Below are 20,774 nucleotides of genomic sequence, written 5' to 3' on the forward strand. Positions count from 1 at the left end.
GACAAACCATCTCAGAAACTGACAGGCCAATTGTACTGATATTAATGACTGAACTACAGGCGTTCTATTATTATTTCAGAGCTCAACACTGCTTTAGCCAGGAGGCAGATTATGAAGGCGTACCTCATTTTAAATAAAATTGTGCCAGTTCAGTGCGAAACCAACAGGAAATAGTGTTGTCAACTTCAGAAACACCACCATATAAAAACTAGATTTTCTTCAAAATGAGACATCGACAAACTGGAATCTGATATATATATTAAAAAAACTATTTTTCCAAGACTACAATTCTATTTTTGCTTCTGTGAAAATGTAGGTGCCTGAAAATACATTGCATGCAAGGGATTTTAAAAACATATTAAGACTCAAAGTCATTGGAAGATAAGAACTAGTGCAGTGTATTCAGCTGCTTCAGAAAGAGTTAGAACTTTTACCTGCATCATCTGCCATGGTGACCTGTTGTCCCCACTTGCCATGAAGTAGTAAGCAAACTCCTCACTTAGTTAAAGAGCAAAAGCAAATCACAATTTTCAACTCTTGCTATCCAAACTCCAGCCTATACAGATAGGACAGATGGGAGAAAACTGCACAGAGCTAACTCAGCTAGAACCCGATATGAAGCAAGTCGGCAGAATCTGCTCGCAGGCTATTTTTACACCAGCGATCAGCCAAACAGATACAAGCACTCATATGGAAAAACTCCTCTTTGAATGACAAAACTATTTGGCTTTAAGGCAGGCCTGATGTGTGACACAAGCAAAGCCCAGCACACATATCTTTCTCAGTACCTAGAGTAGACCTTAAAGGGAACAAAACATAAATGCACTCCTGGTCAGGTTTTGCCTCGCTGATCATGCTCTCAAAATGACCACACACATGAATCATTGACAGAAGCGAACAGTTACACACAACAACAAAATTATATTTGTAAAGCGCCTTTCATGTCGGAGGATGTCCCAAGGCGCTGAACAGTCAGTGATCAGGACCTGAGCATGGGGGGCAGGGTTGGGATGAGGGAGGGCAAGAGGGTAGGAGGGTGGCTGAAGGCACAGTCAAAAAGGAGGGTCTTGAGTCGTTCGTTGAAGGAGCAAGGCGAATGGATTGTGGGATGGAGTTCCAAAGAGTGGGGGCAGAGAAGCTGAAAGCCCGGCTGCCGATGGTAAGGCGGGTCGGGCAGGAGACCTGGAGCAGGCTGGAACCCACTGAGCTGAGGGAGCGGACAGGTTGATAGGGGGTCAGCAGATCAGAGATCTGGGGGGGGGCGGGGAACAAGACTATGGAGGGCCTTGAAAGTGAGGATGAGGATTTTGAATTCTATCCTCTGAGGGATGGGGAGCCAGTGGAGCCGGACGAAGGTGGGGGTGATAGGGGTCACGGAGCCTGGTGCAGGAGAAGACACGAGCTGCAGAGTACTTGTTGATCTGCAGTTTTAGGAGGGAAGAGTTGGGGAGGCCAACAAGAGAGGGAATTTCTGAGTTGAGCCTTAAGGTGATGAATGCGTGTATGAGGGTTTCAGTGGCCTGAGGGGTGAGGAGTGGCGGAGTCGGGCAATGTTGCAGAAGTGGGGGAAGGCAGAGTGGATCATGGTATGGAAATGGGGGAGAAAGGACAGTTGAGGGTCAAACAAGACGCCCAGGTTCCTAACTAGCTTGGTGAGGTGGAGTGCGCAGCCGTGGGTGCTGATGCTTCCAGTGCTTGAGATGCTGAGGCGCTGGGCAAGCCAACCGGGAGGGTCTCGGTCTTGCTGATATTCAGCTGTAGAATGTTGGCTTTCATCCAGCATTTGATGTCTGACAGGCAGTCTGTCCGGATGTCAGTAATCAGTCAGTAATCCTGGGATCGAGGGTGGAGGCAGAGAGATAGAGTTGGGTGTCATCCGCATACATATGGAAGTTGACCCTATGTCTGCGGATGATGTCACCAAGGGGGTGCATGTAGAGGTTGAAGAGGAGGGGACCCAGGACAGAGGCCTGAGGCACACCACACAAGACTACGGGGGCTGGAAGAGAAACAGAGAGGAGACAAATAGGAGATGGTGTGAGAGCTAAGACCTGAATCATTCAAGGACAGAACCTTGAAGGTTGAGGTGAGGTGGTAAAGGAGGATGGCGTGGTCCATCGAAGGCAGCAGAGAGGTCGAAGAGGCAGAGGGAGCCCTGGTCACAGATGGACAAAATGTCATTTGTCACCTTCACCAGAGCAGTTTCCATGCTGTGAGTTTCCGATTGGAGGGGCTCGTGAAGGGAGTGGTAGGAAGAATGAGCGAAGCAACAACTCTTTCAAGGACCCTTGAAAGAAAAGAGAGGATGGAGATGGGCCAGTAGTTAGAAGGCAGGGATGGGTCCAGGGAAGGTCTTTTCAGGATCGGGGTGATTGTGGCTGTTTTTAGGGGATGGGAAAGGTGCCAGATGAAAGGGAGAGATTGATGGTGTTAGAGTAGAGGGGTGAGGAGGTGGAGCTGGGAGGTAAGGAGAGGGGTGGGGATGGGGTCAAAGGTGTGTTTCATGCTACATATGCTGATGATAAGAGAGGAGGGGGAGACAGGTTTGAAAATGTAATGGGAGTGATGGGTAGGGCTCGGAGTGCCCGTATGTCTCCCTTGAGGGAGCGGAGGTGCTGATGCACCAGTCGAGGTTCATGAGTAGGAGGCGGTTCGGTAAGTGAGGGGGCAAGGGCATCAAGAGTGGTGGAGAAGGAGTTGAAGAGGAGAGTGAGCGAATCGGGCAAATCAGTGCGGAAGGTAGGCCAGAGCGGGAGAAGTTCAGATGACTCCAGTGAAGCGGAGAGGGATTCAGGGAGATTTTTTTCCAGGGACAATAGGAGATGGAGGTGGGTTTGGTGCCAGTGGGGAGAGGGATTGAGTAGTTAAAGAAGATGAAATGGTGATCGGAGATGGTTTTGTCTGTGATTGTGATATCTGAGACACTGGGGCCCTGGGTCGAGTGGGTGACCATGAACGTGGGTAGCAGAGTGGATGTGGAGGGAGAGGTTTTGAGAGAAGAAGTCTGAGGAGATAGAGCAGGAGGGGGTGAAGTGAAGGTTGAAGTCGCTGAGCAGACTGTATAGCGCTTCTTGTGTGTGTGCGCGTGCATGCACGAGTATACAATCTTTCCCCAGAATTCACTCAGTTTGCATTACCAGAAATGGTCGGCGAGCCTCAAACTATAAACGGACAGAATCAAATCTTATCTACTTTTAGATAGCAACGGTATTCGGTACAACACAGCACAGTTGACGCTGATTTATTTAACACTAAAAATAAGATTCACATTGATAATTAAGCTTATACAGTAGACATTAGCAGTAACTTCAATGAAGGCATGGAATAAATAACCTTTTTAGCAGCAATGGGGAGGGGTGGGGGTGCGGTATGGGTAGGATTCAGGTTAGAAAATAATTAGGCAATGTTCCCGAGTGGAAGAAATTAGACTTAGATATGGTGTTTGAAACAACTGAGGGTCAGAATGAATGACATGGCTTGCCCACCAGTTGGTTAATCCTAACCAAGCAGGACAGGGAGCTGATGAGATCAGAGACAGAGGTGCGAAGATACTGGCGAGAACCAAACAAGATAGAATCATACAGCACAGAAGGAGGCCATTCAGCCCATCGTGTCTGTGCCGGCTCTTTGAAGAGAGCTATCCAAATCAATCCCACTACCCCACTCTCCCCCCATAACCCTGCAAACTTGTTCTCCCGAAATAATTATCTATTTGATAATACATAGTTTCAGACTGATAGTTTCAGTCTCGCTTCACATTAAACTGTGAAATGATCAGACTTGTTTCTGATGGCCACAAAGTAACACGACGGGATCACTCAACTTAATCAAAGTTATCAGAGTGATAATGGGAAAAGGGGGAAACGTCCTACAATGTGCACTTCAAAACCACTGTGCTGTGTGCTAAAAGGAACAAAGCTAATAATGGCATAAGCTGGACAGTGATAACTTAAAAAGTATGGCTATAATCGTGCCCTTCAGTTATCTCTTCCTGCACTCCTACATCACTATTTACAGAGCATACCATATCAGACCATTACTGTATCTTAAGGCGCTGCTCACAAGGCAGAATGCATCAATCATGGGCTCTGGCCTTGCCGCCCCACCATTGGCAGGTGGGCCTTCATCGTGTAATTTTCTTTCCCAAAGAGCAGAACTATAGAACAACAACAACAAGATTCCATTTATAAAGCGCCTTTCACGTCAGGAGGACGTCCCAAGGCGCTGCACAGTTGGGTCAGGACCCGAGCAGGGGGGAAATGGTCAGGGTGAGGGGAGGGAAGGAGCGAGGAGGCGGAAGAGAGTCGAGAGGGGAGCTGAAGGCTCGGTCAAAGAGAAAGGTTTTGAGACCGGCCTTGAAGGAGGAGAGGGAGGAAGCAAGGCGAAGGCACTGGGGGATGGAGTTCCAGAGCCTCGGGGCTGAAGGCCCGACCACCGATGGTAGGGCGATTGGGGCGGGGGATGTGGAGCAGACCGGAGCCGGAGGAACGGGGCAGTTAGGTAGGGGGATAGTAGGTCAGAGAGGTAGGAGAGAGCGGGGCCGTGGATGGCCTTATAGGTGAGGATGAGGATCTTGAATTCGATCCTCTGGGGGATGGGGAGCCAGTGGAGGCGAGCGAGGGTGGGAGTGATGTGGTCGCGAAGCCTGGTGCGGGACAGTACACGAGCTGCAGAGTTCTGAATGACCTGCAGCTTGTGGAGGGAGGTGGCGGGAAGGCCGGCGAGGAGAGAGTTCCCATAGTCCAGCCTTGAGGTGACAAAGGCGTGGACCAGGGTTTCAGCAGCGTGAGGGGTGAGGTAATGCCGTAGTCTGGCGATGTTCCGGAGGTGATGGAAGGCGGTGCAGTTGTGGCGCGGATATGAGGGAGAAAGGACAGCTCAGGGTCGAACAGAACCCCGAGGTTTCTGACCGGCTTTGAGAGGTGGAGAGTGCAGCCTTGGATGCTGATGCTGTCAGCGCCTGAGGTGCGGAGGCGCTGACGTGAGCCAATCAGGAGGGCCTCGGTTTTTCGCACGTTGAGCTGAAGAAAGTTGTCTCTCGTCCAAGACTCAATGTCAGACAGGCAGGCTGTCAGGACATCGGTGGTCGTGGAGTTGAGAGTAGAGGAGGAAAGGTAGAGTTGGGTGTCATCCGCATACATGTGGAAGTTAACTCCATGTCTGCGGATAAGGTGACAAAGAACTTAGAACTTTGTCACTTAGAAATAAGTAATGCAAGTGTTTTAAGAATATGCAGAATTTTGTAAATCATTGAATCAAGGCTTAATTTTGAAGCCAGTTTTCTGCAATTTCTTAAAAGAACTTACAGAAAGCCAAGTTCAAAATTAAGACTGAACTTAAGAACTTGCCGAAATTATAAAGCTCTGAAGTGCTAAGTAAATCTAGACCCAAGTGTTGTGAGGATGTACTGAGTAAAGGCTCAAGATCCTGGTCTTCACCTTCAAAGCCCTCCATGACATCGCTCCTCCCTACCTGTGATCTGCTGACCACCCCCCCCCCCCCACCAACCTGTCTGCTCCTTCTTCACGTCCCCCGCCTTGCTGCCCTACCATTGGCGGGTGGGCCTTCAGCCGCTCTGTCTCCATCCTCTGGAACTCTGCCCCCTCCCTTGCCTTCTTTAAGACCCGTCTCAAGACCCTCCACTTCAACTGTGCCTTCGGGCACCCTCTTACTCCTACTCTCCCCGCCCTCCACCCCTCCTGAACCCAACCACTAGCTCGGGTGTAGATCCCTGACTGTGCCTTGGGAAGTCCTCCTAACATGAAAGGCGCTATACACATATAACTTGTTGTTGTAAGTGATCATAAACCCATCGATCTCGATCATACGCCTTTCATGGCCAGATGCACATTCCTATTTTAGGTTTCACACTGCCAGCTACATTATAACAACAACAACTTGCATTTATATGGTGCCTTTCACACTGAGTAGGATCTCGGAGCCTTTAACAGTGTCAGAGCGCAACACCAAGCTGGGGAGAGGTGACCATAGGTGGGTCAAAGAGGAGGGTCTTTCGTGTGATCTGAAAACAGGAAACGATGAGGCAAGGCAGAGGGATTGTGGCAGCGTGTTCCATAGTTTTGGGGCACAGTGGCTGAAAGCATGGCCACCGACGATAAAGTAGAGGGATAAGGAACGTGCAGGAGGCCAGAGCCAGCTGAGTGAAGGCAGGGGAATGGGTGGAAGCAGGTTTGAAAGGTAGGAAGGTGCCAGGGCACGAAGTGATTTATGGTCAAGTGTGAGGATCATGAAATCGATCCGTGCTGCATTCGGGATCCAGTGAAACCTTGCAAGGATTGGGGTGATAGAGGTACGAAGTTTGATGCAGGCGAATTTTGAATTATTGGATTTCATGAATGGTGGAGCTCGGAGACCAGCGAGGAGAGCAATGTAATAATAGTTAGGAGAACATATTATTACATGGTTGATGTAATGCATGGTTAAGAGTGTCGGCTGCGTTGGTTGTGTGGTACGGTCTTAAGCGGACAAGGTGGAGGAAAGTGGCCCTGACGTGGGTGGGTAAAAAGGATAGCTGGGGATTAAACTTGATCCCTAGATTACGCACAGTTTAAGCAAATCGAGGGACAGGGCAGACAAGTTAAGGAGGTCAGAGCCACAGGTGAGAAAACTTTGACAGGAGCCAAGGAGTCTGACTTCTGTCTTGTCAACATTCAGCTGCAGAATAATAGCGCTCAACCAGGTTTGATGTCTAACTAGCAAGAGGATAGAACATCAGCAGACCTGGGGTCGGTGCTACAGAAGTAAATTTGGGCGTCATCCAAACGTTAGTTTAAGCTAGTTTAACGATACATTCTCGTTCATGCAGGTTAGGTACAAAGTCTAATTAATCAGAAACCTCATTACTCATTGAATTTGTTATTGTGAAAAAAGCAATAGCTTTACACAATTAAAAGATTATCAACACAATAATAGTGCCGAGATCTGCAAATATAAATTAGCACTCATCACAATTCACGGTGATGCAACAGAACAATCTTGTTAGAAATTCTAACTCTCCAACTGTGGAAAAGGTTCATCACCCCTGATCCTGCAAGCTGAAGGGATACAGGAAGGTGGGGGTCAAGGTAGAAAACACAAATACACAAAAAAAACACTGGTCACATGCAATCACACCAGGTCAACCATTACACTCAGAACCCAAAATATAAAGCAGTCACGATAACAGAGTTCAACATGCTATTCACAGCAAAGTTTACCAGTGCCATAGTCTTCTCTATGGAAGCTCACAGTTCCAGCTGAACTTTTGCCAGGGTTTGATGCACAGGTTCTGTGCAAGATGGAAGAATCAAGAAATAAAGCAGTAAATGTTAACATTTGTTTACAGCATTACTCATTGTACAAAATTAATACAATGGACATTCGTTCTTTTACATCATTTCATAGTTGTTCATGTGTAGGGGCTTTTTTGTTTGGTTAGCTGGGGGGCCAACACGTGTGGAAGGCCGCCCATCACCATGCTTAAATGTATCCAAATCAGACAGCGTTCCATGTACGCTACCGAGACATGGAAATTTCCCTGCGCCTGAATAGAACATGCACTGTCTCCCTGGAGAGACCCTGCTTGTCTATTTGCAGAGTATTAGGTGCAGGTTGGCAGGTGCCCCCGAGTGAGGATTGGGAGGTTTAACTGGAGTTTAACCAGCTAACAGCGTACAGTTTGCCACCGAACATACTGTCTGTCAAACTTTCCCCCGGTTGGTCCAGTTAGGATCACCCATTAGGGCGTTGGCTTGCAGGGTTAAGAGGAGCTGAGTGGGAAGAATCCCTGCCTTTGACAGGCCTTCACTTTGAGAGCTTCTAGCTGCCATCACTGATTAGTGAAAGTTGATTTGTCCCATACAACAAAGTCGCTCCACCTAATAATCATCTCATTAGAACATGGTTCCTGCCTCTTCAGCACGATTTACTGATAATAATATTTGCATTTAATATTGCATTCAATATTATCACTTTGTCAAAATGCCTCACAGGATTTTACAGTAAAGTGCAGTAACGATTTGTAGGTGAACCATTATTCACAGTAATAATTTACTATATTCAAAAACTGAAAAAAGAACAATATGCATTCTAGTGAATGACCACGTAGGTAGTCAACTATAGCATGTTCTAGTCAAATTGAGGGGATTAAGTCAATTTGCCCCTCCATTTGCCCCTCCCTTCCCAGCCCTCCCTCACTCTGCCATCTGGCCCTGCCTCTCCCAACCCTCAATGCAAACATTACCATGCTCAATAGTATCCAAACCAGACACATATACACATAGGAATGGCCCTGTGCGTCTGAAATTTAATCGCACTCTCTGCCTGGAGGGGTACACTCCGCTCACCTAGCAAATATTTATCAGTGTTAGCTAATCCTTAGAAACCACAGTGTGCATTAAAGTAATATTAGGAGTTATGCAGCTAAAAACTCACAGCTTACCAAGTTGAGCCATTGTTCTCCAGCCCGGCCCACTATACCCGTTACAGTTTAGCTTGCTGAGTTATCAGAAACTGAGTGTGTTGAATCGCTGACAAGTTTGTACCTCCAAGTCCTGCCAATGGACTATCTGGCTATTCTGTCAGCAGGAGTACTATGGACATGCCTGTCTCAGGAATCAGACTAGAGTGACTCCCACAAAGAAGTGACTCGATTCTAACATTCCATTGCCAAGCACGTCACCTTGGAGCAGTTTAGCCCCAAGGTCTTACTACCGCAAATTGTTTTTCCTGAATTCAAGATTTATTTCCATTTCAATTTAAAATAGTTGTGAAGGATCTGCTTAACCTTCTCTATTTTTCCTGAAGTGGGTCTGAAAAAGGCATAAGAGTCAAGTTGTCCAAACATCATGATCAAAGAGAGATGAGAAAAAGGTTAAGTGGACACTTTATAAAATGAAGAGTTTGGATGACAAGGTTTTATTTAAGTGCCCAAACTACAGGAGAGCGAAACTTTAATGTAAGTTTCCTTACTCCCCATGCCTCTGTTTACCTAGCAGTAAGTAGGAACCCGGTTGTTGGTCGACTGGCAGATCACTTTCCAGGGGGTAATAATCCCTCAAAAAGAGTTGGTCGCTCAATGTTTGTGGGACACTGCTGTGCGCAATTAGGTGCTGCGTTTCATCCGCAAACTACACCGTCAATCCATTTTACAGTATATCCTGTGAAGCGCTTTGAGAAGTCTCAATGACATTGACAAGTCGTTATATCAAATGCAAGGATTATTATATTATAGAATACAGTAGGTAAGTAAAACAAATCAAACGTAAATCAAATACGTTACACAAATATGCAAGGTGTATGTTCTTCATAGTTAATGCATCTCTCCTTCCACCTATTCTCCCCACCCTTTCTTCTTAACTCAGTAGATCACATTGTCCTCCGCCCATGGTATGGTTTTGGAATGTACAGTGGACCTCATTATAAGATGTGATCAGGATCCATAGAACCTCCCCCCACTATAGCGAGGCACAAGGACCAATTACAATGGGGTTCCGATGCTGAAAATGGGCAGACTTTCAAGTCATCCAGTCGCCAACATAATTTCCTATCGGCTGCACATGGGCAAATCATGAAGCAATGTTGGCAGCAAGCTTATGACACAGAGGTCAGCCTTTCTTAAAGCACAGGAAGCCAAAATGGCTACCTTCCAGGTTATCACTGACAAATCTTACTCTTAAGTCCCATGGAGGCTGATAAAATTAACAATGCCCCAGACCAAATGTAAATTTGTTCCCCTCGCTTCACTGACACACCACTGTGAATTTACTCAGTTTTGCTTCACCTCAACTGGAAATTTCACAATGGTGTCAATTCAATCCCTTTGCCTTCACTCTCCCCCCTTCCCCACCTCCCGGCCAACTAACTCATCACAAGCCTCAATTTGAATTTGCAACCCTCTGGACTGTGTAGTTTAGGTCACGACAGTACCTTCACACTGTCAGCATAATTCCAGTTTAACAAGTCAAGAGGTTTCACATGTGGTTCGACCACTTGAATGTGATGCAAAATCTAACTTTGATGTAGCACACTAGGGGAATTGCCCTTTAAAAGAGCTACAATATACAGCCAGCATCTGTCACACGCAGAAAGCCTTCACCATATTTAGAGTATCCAAAATGAGTTCCATGCATTCCACCTATACACGGAAGGTTCACTCTCCTCCCAGGGACACATCCTGCTTACCTAATTGCAGAGTGTGTTAGGCACAGGCTGGCAAGAGGAAAGGTGTGATCACCCCAGAGTATACAGACAATAAACAGCTTAGGCACCTTCAACCAAAGCAATTGTTAGAACAATAACCCCTTTGCAATTTCCAATACCATAAATTTCAAAATTCGATGTACTGATTCATACATAGAGAAGTTACTGAGAAACTGTAACAAATTGATCGAAGTGAAGTGGAGAACCTAGTGTGAAGGCCAACAATAAATCACGTTGAGCAGCCCTTGTCCATCACGAAAACTGAGTGCTTTCATTAAAATCGTACATCTCCTTCACTTGCAGAGTATTTATGGTAAGGATAAAACAAAAGAAGCCAACAAGCATGTTGCTACATTCACATCAGGACATGCAGCCCCTGAAGCAAAGTTGAAAACTAGTTGTGTTGCAATTCCACCCAGTTCTCATATTTAAGAGTACAGAATTTTTTTTCATTATTTTATTGATATAAAACTGATCACCATGCTTAAGAGTACCCAAACCAAAGAGTCCTGTAGCTCAGTGGTTAGAGCACTCGCCTCGCAAGTGAGAGACACGAGTTCGATTCCCAGCAGGGCAAAACCTTGGGCCAGTTTCTTTACTCCACACGCCTGACAATAATCCTTCAAGAAAAAAAATGCAATTGGTCACTTCAATCCACGACTGTTTATGGGACACTGGTATGCGCAATTGGCTGCCGTGTTTCGGCCACAAATATACAGTCAATTCACTTTACAGTATATTCTGTGAAGGGCTTTGAGACATCTAGAAGATGTGAAAAGCGTTATATCAAACGCAAAGATTATTTATTATTATAGTTCAATGCATCCCATCTATACTTGGAAATTCCAAAAACATTTATTGGCGTGGGATGCACACTCTCTCCCTTGAGGAAACATCCTGCTTACACAATTCCGGAGAGCATTAGGTGCCGGTTGACAAGAGCCAAAGCTTGGGGTTGTCAGAGTGTGGGATGAAGTTCTGCTGGAATCTAACCACCTAAAACTATGTAGCCTGCTGTTGCACTACCTTGCAAGCTTTCCCACCGCTTGTCCAGCTAGAACTTCTCTATTTATCGTGGATTTGACTTGCAGGGTTAACAGGAGCCGAATGGGAAGAATCCCTGCACCCAGTGACTAGTCTGCCCTTCAAAGTGCTACCGATGAGCCAGGCTGTCTGTCATCAGCTATGCCCTGGATTTCTGCAGACCCGACTAGTTCAGCAATTGGACTAGCGAGATTGCCACAGAGGCCTGGCTCGATTCTGACATTCCATTGCCAAAAATCTTGGAGCCAGTTCAGCATCAAGGACACCCTGCTTACCCTCTGCCCAAGGAGGATAGTCAGTCGTTGGACATTGGACATTTAGCTCAGGAAGGTATTCTAATGTCTGGGGAATCAGGAAACTATTTCAAATGCTCCCCAAACAGTGTTAGGCTACAGAAATGATGACCTTCACTATCAGAGAGAGCTCTTCATCGCATTCTACCTTCACGCATGTTGTGGTCTTGATGCAGCATCAATATCTGCACAGCAAAGCTTCTATCCTTCATATATAACCTTCACAACATGCTGAGGTATGTTCCTACATGAATCATCACTACCTGTGCAAAAATAGAATAAATATGTTCAAGTGAAATTGGTCCAAAGTAAGTCACTGCGATGCTCATCCATGTTTTCAAAAGGGCAGCGTTATTAAAGTGGGAGGATTAATAAAAATGTTATGCTAATTTAACTTCTACTGTACTTAAAAGCCAAATATCAATGTTTTCTTTTAAGAAAATATTATTATTTTTATTACATATTGTGAAAGTTACAGATGCCCAATACAACATCTTCACCTGCAACCTGCTAAATTCTGTTAACAACTCATCTCAGTAAATTGGATTAATATCTCAGCAAACATCCAGAACTTCTCGGTAAAATACAATTGAAGTGGCTGTCAATTGTTCTGGTGAGATAGTCCATCCAACAGGAAGATGCAAAGCTAAGCAGTACAATAGTCAGTGCCTTGGGAGTCACCAGAATCAACTATTAGAATAGGGATGTTTTTGTAACTTTCTTTTAAAAGCAGAGCTTGCTACTGTAACCCCCCCCCAGATAGATTGTAGAGGATTATTCAGACCATAGGAATTCTACTAAAAGGACTACATAATTTAATACACATTTATTTTGTCGTCTTCTGTTTATATTGGATGCAAATGTCATGACAGGAGGTAGTAGCCTGCTGATTCTGTGCCGCATAACTGATCCAGGAGTAATTTCTGTGGCTACTACAGGAGAACACCTGCAATTAGGTTTAGAACTCCTCCTGGTATTCTTTAAAGTTGGATTTGTACATTAATATTAGTTTACTGTAACTATACTTCATTTCAAACATCAATCATGCATGTGTGGGCCACAGAGTGGTGTGTAACTCCAACGAGCAGTGCAGTACAATATTTATGGTGTTTGCTATAGCTGGTGGGTCTTTGCCATACCTTTGGATTCCCCAGTTGGATAAACTTGACGTACGTCCCACTCACATGAAACCTCCGCTATAATGGAAAATTCTGCTGCTCGGTCACTTACAATATAGGCCTGCCAACACCTCACCGGAATGCACCACTGAGTTGCAGTTAAGAGGAATCTCAGGGCTTGCTAGGGTCAAGGTGATACCTACCAGCAGGGCAATATATTCAGTCTAATATGGTTCTCTGCAGTTTAGTTCTGTGCAAAAGTTTTTAATTCCACACAGGAGGGTTAAATCTCTGAGCATCTCCAGAATACAATGTGTAAAATATTGCAACCTCCCCAGCATCAAATATTCTTTGAAAGTCAAATTTTAGAGTTGATATTTTGCATATGGTTTCAGAAATGCATTCTCCTTTGCCATGATGAAGGCGGTGCTCAAGCGTCCTCCATCTCGCTCCCTTCCCTCATCCCCTTGGTTATTTTTGAACATTCATTTTCTGACCAGGTAGAAATACAGATCACAAATCCACACATTATCATCTTTGTGTCTTTGAATGTAATGATTTTCAATTTAAGACTCATTCTTAAACACTGAACAAAAATGCTGCTGAAATCATACATATTTGAACTCATACATAGTTATCAAATTAAAAGGGTATGACATTGTACTTCAGAAGTACTAGAATTATGCAGTGCAGTATTTGCTTTAGCACCAAAGTGCCTTGAAACAAGAGTCCAATATTTATATTTTGAAATTCCATTTCAATAGATGACAGTGCTCTAGTTTTCAAAATGGGTCAAGTACTCCATATTTAGTACAAAGAAAGTTAGACACACATCCTAGGGCCTACAATGGATTATATAAGTCCCCTTGTTCCCACTTACATGATCCATTCCCTTCCAATGTTATTGAAATGTCATTTCTATTCCAGAATATAATAGTCTATCCAAACACCCTCATGCTAACATTCCTAGATTTAATCCTGAAATACAACTCTCCTCTTCCCGTGGGAATTCTCCTTCATGGTCAAGGCAGCACAAACAGAAGCTGGTATAGGAGTTCATAGTTTCCCAATGCATTGTGTTCACTGTAGTGTAAATAGTACATAGCACAGAACAATGAACCAATCCTTAGAAAATCACCTTTCACCCAAAATTAGAAATGGGTGTACTTGAAATCTTAAAAATTGTTTCTATTGAGGTGGAAGGTAGAAAAGGCAACAGAGACTGAACTGATATGAAGAAGCACATCAACAAAATACAATGTGTAAAAGATTGCAACCTCCCCATGCTTTCAGGCTTCCATTTATTCAGATGGAAAAGTTTTCAATATATGCAAAGGTCAATGTTAAATATTCTTTGAAAATCAAATCTTGTGGAGTCCTGTAGTTCAGTGGTTAGAGCACTCGCTTCGCAAGCGAGAGACCTGGGTTCAATTCCCGGCAGGGCATAACCTTGGGCAAGTTTCCTTACTCCACACGCCTAATAATAATCCCTCAAGAAAAAAACAATAATAAATTGGTCACTTCAATCCATGACTGTTTGTGGGACACTGCTATATGCAATTGGCTGCCGCATTTCGCCCACAAATGCACAGTCAATTCACTTTACAGTATATTCTGTAAAGAGTTTTGAGACGTCTAGAAGACCTGAAAGGTGCTGAATTAAATGCAAGGATTATTATATTACTATAACAGGTTTAAAGCAGATCTTAGTATGCCCCACAAGGCAATGTGATGTGGAACCAATAATAAGAACCGATAATAGGAAGTAAAGAAACTTAAGGAGAAAAACAAGCATACAAGTCAATCATGGTGGCTTTGCATGTATTTTAATCGTCTATTGCTTGTTTTGCACTCCCAACAACAACCATTGGTGACCAAGCCATCAGGCACTATGCCCCTGTCCTATGGAACTATCTTTCCTTTATAACTTTTTTAAAAAGCACATCTCTTTAACTGTGATTAACATCCTTAGAGCTTCCTTCTTCTCCCCCCCTTCCCTTATGCTCTGTGAATTAGCGTTGTGCTGCTGGACAATGAAGAAAGAATATAATAAGTCTTTGTGTTTGATATAGCACCTTATCACTTCAAAACATCTCAGCACGCTTCATAGAGTTTCCTTGTAAGAATAGTATCTGTAGGCAAATACAACAACCAATTTCCACACAACAATGTCCCACATGAAATCAGTGAATGACCTTGTTTTAATCTGGAGACTGTTGGCCAGGAGACTGAGATAAACTTCATTTTTTTTTGAATAGTACAATGGGATCTTTAACGTCCACCTGAATAGGTAGACTGGAGTTTAGATTAATGACTAATTCGTAGGACAGCACCTCCAATGATGACTGCATTGGACCTCAAAGTCCCGATATGGGGTTGGATCCACAACCTTCAAACCAGAGGTCTGTATAATGCACATTGCATATGGCAGGATTGAAAATATGTTCCTATAATTTTAGACTAATAGCCAAATGGATTTCACTGGTGCTTCATATTCTTATTAAACTAATTTTATGCACAAGATACTTCATCCTGAACCACAAACCAACTATTGACATGAGGGGGAGAAAAGAGTTTCAAAACGACTGAGGTCCACTATATGTCACTGCGATGCTCATCATACTACAGATCACTACATGAGTGAATAGGATAGTATTTTAAATAAATTTTATATACCTGATGACTTGACTTGCACCAGTAACAACTGGGATGTTGAAATAATCACAATATCCCAAATCCTCACTGGGTTACAAATACCCAAAGTCACCAGACTGAAGTGCATTATATTGTCATCCATTCAGAACCAGTTCAATAATAATAATCCTTGCATTTACAATATAGTGAATAGATCTTGTTATGCAAGTTGCAATGTTATGCAATGGTGCAAATGCATCTTACAGAAATACAACGTAATTGTCAATAGTTTATCTCGTTTTAGACTGTTCCCTTTTTTACACTGATCCAGAATTGCTTCTTTTGCAACCCCACCCTCTGACATAAACTGTCTTGGAATTAGTTGAATTTTGGGGGGCAAGTGTAGCAAAAGTCCTTTGCGCCAAGAACAAATTTCAAAGGGCTTCAAATGCAAATAAACATTCCTTCTGCTTCTTTTGCACTTCAGCACACAGTCACATTTCGATACATCATCCAGACACAAGTTCAGAACTTAATGTTTAACTGACATCAATGAAATCCCAACAATAATCCTTGCATTTACAATCCCCCACAAACCATGCAGATGAAAAGCAAATAAACCCAAAGCAACCAGGCACCACGTAGGTTTATTGTCCATTTCCTGAGCCCCTGGACCACTTCAGCACAGAACACGGGACTGTGCACAGAAGGAAGCAATTTGAGACTGAAGCAGTTCCGCTCAGACATCATTTCCAATTGCATATTCCCTCAACTCCCCACCGTGTCTGTGTGGCAGAGGACCGACCGCACGTCCAGTCCAGATCTGTCCCGTTTCAACCCCCCCCCCGGGGGCGGCCTCTGGTGTATGAACAGCTTCCAATCAGTGCACCAGTTCAGTTGTCCCCCCCAAAAAAAGTTATCAGATGCAAAGGGTTTGATTTGCACGATCGAAACCCACCCCCACCCCAGCGAGGGGGTTTATTTTTTTGTTGTATTTTTTTCAATCCGATTCCCACCCCCCAAAAAAGGTACCCGAGGAGGGGAGGGAGAGGGGAGGGATGAGGGGAGAGAGGGAGAGAGAGAGAGGGAGGAGAGGAGAGGGAGGGAGGGGGAGAGAGAGGGAGGGGGAGAGAGAGGGAGGGGGGGAGAGAGGGAGGGGGAGAGAGAGGGAGGGGAGAGAGAGCGAGGGGAGAGAGAGGGAGGGGAGAGAGAGGGAGGGGAGAGAGAGGGAGGGGAGAGAGAGCGAGGGAGAGAGAGAGAGGGAGGGGGGGGAGAGGGAGAGAGGGAGGAGAGAGGGAGGGGGGAGAGAGAGGGAGGGGGGAGAGAGGGGGGGGAGAGGGAGGGGAGAGGGGGGGGAGAGAGGGAGGGAGAGGGAGCGGGGGGAGAGGGAGGGAGAGAGAGGGAGAGGGAGGGGGGAAGGAGAAGGGGGGGGAGAGGGAGAGGGAAGTTTTCACACCGAAACGGTGTGTGAAAAAAAAATCTGAACAAAAATGCAGCAGCTGCTGAGAGCAGAGCCTCCGGACAAACAGACAAACAAACAGACAAACAAACAACCCCCAAAAAGGACTCGTACCTGAGCCCGAGCAGGTGATCAAGAATGGCTTTAGAAGGCCATTCGCCACCACCGCAGTCTCACCCGATCACGAAGCTGATCGTGTGGGCGCCTGTGCATATGTGTGTGTATACACATATATATATATATATGAAAATAAACAGCGGTGCAACGGGTGTCGCAGCTCACGACACCCGTCCCATCCGTCCCCACCCCACCCGCACGCTGTGAGGTTGGGGTGGGTTTCAATGCTCAATAAAACCGCACCGCGCAGCCTCTCCAGCCCCCGGGGCGGGGCGGGGTGGGGGGACCGACAGGCGAGCAGAGCCGAGCCGAGCCGTGCAGAGCAGCCCCAGGCAGACAGCAACGCCACACAGCACAGCGACTGCACACACACACACACACACACACAGCAGCAGCGGCGGCGGCGGCACCTCCTCCCTCCCTCTCCCACCCCTACAACCAGTGCTCACTCACTCACTCACCTCTCCTGGAGGTTGGATTGCTTCCCTTGGACTTGCTCTTGGGGCCCATCTCTGCCTCTCTCTCTCTCTCTCGCTGTGCTATGACACGGAATGGAACGCTCCGCTCGGCGCCGCGCTCTCAACCTAACCCGCTACACCGCACCGCACCGCACGGGCAGCTCGGCCAAGGCGGGGGGGGGCGGGCGGGGACAAGTCACTGAGGGGCAGGTCCAGCCCGCCAATCAGCGCCCGGCACCCCACCCCCGCCGACACGCCGGCTCGCCATTGGTGGAAGGCAGCCGAAGCCCCGCCCCCGGGCAGAAAGACCCGCCCCCCCCCTCCGGCCCCGCCCCCTCCCCATCAGGTTCGGTTGAGCCGCCGCGGACGGCGTTTGGAACGTGGCAACATGGAAGCGCCGAAGCCTCGCGAGACGCCGCTCCCCCCCCGCCCCGCCCCCCCCTCACACACACACACACACACAGTAACCTCCCCCCCCCCCCCCAACACTCAATGCACAATACATCAGCAAAGCTGCAGCCGGTAGACCATACACTAACCCCACAAAAAGTTTGTGTGAGGGTTTGAGGCTTCATCTAAGGGTTTGGTTTTTTTTGGGGGGGGGTTTGCAAAAAAAAATATAGGGCAAACAGTGGGAAAAAAAATCTTGCGCCAAGTCATCCTTCGCTGGGACTGGAGGGAGGGGACTGTCCAGGTGGCAGAGCTGGGCTGCTTTCAGGGCTGAGCTCCTGTCCCCGTTTGCACCGCCGCGACACACCCGCGGGAAAGAACTTGCCAAAAAAATTAAAACTTAACACACAACAAAACGGAGAGGTTTATCGCATGCAACAGCAGGGAGCAACGTGTCTTGCATCGCAATTGAACGGAAATAACTCATACAGAGCCGATACGCACAGAAGCAATTGATGATGATGATAATCCTTGCATTTGATATAGCGCCTTATGTCTTTGAGATGTCTCAATGCACTTCACAGGATACACTGCAAAGCCAATTGCTATATTTTGTGGGCGAAATGTGGCAGCCAGTAGAGCATCGCAGTATCCCATAAACAGTCATGGATTGAGTGACCAATTTTTTTTTAGGGGATTACTACTGCTGGAAAAGCGATCCGCCAAATGACTTAATAACCAGGTTCCTACTTACTGCTGGTAAAGAGAGGCGTGTGGAGTAATGAAACTTGCCCAAAGTTTCGCCCTGTCCAGAAATCAAAGCCAGACCCTTTCACCTGAGAGGCGAGTGTTCTAACCACAAAGATACAGGACTCCACAATTAACTTTTGTATTTAATTCAGTATTAAATACAATTAAACACAATATCCTCCTCTGTGAGTCCAGACCATTGTGGCCAGATCCTCATTCACAGTACATGGTCTGCCTTTCTGAGTCCTGCCAATGAGCCTGGTCTGTTCTCAGCCCTGCCCTGGAGTACTGTGACCCACTTGGTTCAGGAACTGCAGAGATTGCAACAGAGGGTTGACTGAATTCCACGGGATCTTTGACATCCACCCGAATAGGCAGATAGAACCTTTGTTTAACATTTCATCTGAAGGATGACACTTTGATAATGCATTGGTCTCCCAGGACTGTACTGGAATGTCAGCCAAGACTGAGTTCCCTGATGTGGAGCTTGAACCTACAATCTTCTGACTCAGTGGTGAGAATGCTACCAATTGAGCCAGGCTGACAACTGACTGACCTGTGCAGAGCACAACAGTGAAACATATGCTCTGGATGAACAACTATCTTTAACAAAAGTGATTGACATCATTAATATGATCAGAAGTCTTGTTGATTTTTTAAGATTCCAAACATTGGGGCAGATATGGAGACCAAATGGGCCACTACTGTCTTTTGTTTACTAACGTTCTTATCCTGAGGGCACACAGGATCACATAAATGATTTATTAGCATCACCGTGACAGATCTAGACAAGATCATTTGTTTTTGTTTTGTTGAATAACATTGAGGTTATTGAATTGTTGCTTTTATTTTGTTCAATAAACTTAGAGGTTAACAACAACAAATTACATTTGTATAGGGTCTTTCACATCGGGAGGACGTTGCAGGGCACTGGACAGTCAGAGATTGGGACCCGAGCTAGGGGTTGGGATTAGGAGTGGTGGAGATCAGAGTGGATGGGGGTAGGAGGGTGAAACCCTACCTCTGGCTAACATTGCATTCTACAGTGGAATCCCGTAGCTCAGTGGTTAGAGCACTCGCCTCGCAAGCGAGAGATCTGGGTTCAATTCCCGGTAGGGCGAAATATTGGACAAATTTCCTTACTCCATATGCCTCTGTTTACCTAGCAGTAAGTAGGAACCTGGTTGTTAGTCGATTGGCGGATCGCTTTTTGGGGGGTAATAATTCCTTGAAAAAAATTGGTCACTTCAATCCATGACTGCTGTGAGCAATTGGCTGCCATGTTTCGCCCACAAAATATACAGTCAATTCACTTTGCAGTATATTCTGTGAAGCACTTTGAGACATTTCGAAGACATGATAAGTGCTACATCAAATGCAAGGATTTTTTTTATTATAAACTGTGATCAACATTAAACTGAAGTGGGATGCTCTCTTATGACTACTAATTCCAGTTGGGCTGCTCAGTTCTTTACCCTTTTCAGGTCAATAAACAAGAGCACCTGGGTTCAATTCCTAGCAGGGTCAAACATTGGGCAAGTTTCCATACTCTACACACCTAGCAGTGAGTAGCAACTCAGCCATTAGTTGATTGGCAGATCGCTTTTCCGGGGTAATAATCCCTTCAAAAAAATGAAAATAAATAATAATAATAATTTGATCGCTTGATCCACGACTGTTTGTGAGACACTGCTGTGCGCAATTGGCTGCCGTATTTTGACCACAAAATATACAGCCAATTTACTTTACAGTATATTCTGTGAAGCGCTATAAGATGTCTCGAAGACGTGATAAGGCACAATATCAAATGCAAGGATTATTATTATTATTATTACCTTGCTTTCATCAGTTAATACCTTCGTAGCTGATCTGTCAGCATGGAAATTTTTTTGATTCCAAAACGTAATGGTTTACTACAGTAATAATGGCATCATGCCAGATTAGGTTTAATCATTAGAAATCTAGTCTAAAAAAGCTGTATTTTAAGATCATGCTTCGTCTATTAGCTTTCAACATCTAGTGTATATAAGATCATGCTTATTTATGAAACAATATGCTTGCTATTAGGAAAGACTGTAACAGATCACCTTGGCTGTGATCACACAGTAAACATGATTTAAGACAGTAAGCAGATTTAGCAATGAACATCCAACCAACATCTTTCAATTTATTAAATCAGTTCAAAATGCATTTGTGTGTAAAATTGCAACAATCATGATTTGTCCACCGTAATTTTTTGTACTGTTATTTATGTAGGAATATTATTATTATTATTATAATATGCACTCAGCACCAGACTGCCTATCAGACA

General features: G+C 45.4%; 1 protein-coding gene across 4 annotated transcripts in view; it reads right to left on the reverse strand.

Annotated features, from left to right (window-relative positions):
* Positions 1-17,490, reverse strand: part of asph (aspartate beta-hydroxylase) — a 44,691-nt gene extending 27,201 nt beyond the window's left edge. For 3 of the 4 annotated variants that reach the window (XM_042346886.1, XM_042346887.1, XM_042346884.1), the window contains exon 1: positions 17,327-17,490. In XM_042346886.1, the coding sequence (XP_042202820.1) occupies positions 17,327-17,375 (49 nt within the window). In that variant the 5' untranslated portion in view covers positions 17,376-17,490. Of the gene's footprint in view, positions 1-434; positions 622-17,326 lie in introns of those variants that run through there. The other variant, XM_042346885.1, reaches the window with a different exon arrangement.
* Positions 17,491-20,774: the final 3,284 nt, after the last annotated feature.

Source organism: Callorhinchus milii, unplaced genomic scaffold, assembly GCF_018977255.1.
Source record: "Callorhinchus milii isolate IMCB2004 unplaced genomic scaffold, IMCB_Cmil_1.0 Scaffold2, whole genome shotgun sequence".
NCBI classification, from domain to species: domain Eukaryota; kingdom Metazoa; phylum Chordata; class Chondrichthyes; order Chimaeriformes; family Callorhinchidae; genus Callorhinchus; species Callorhinchus milii.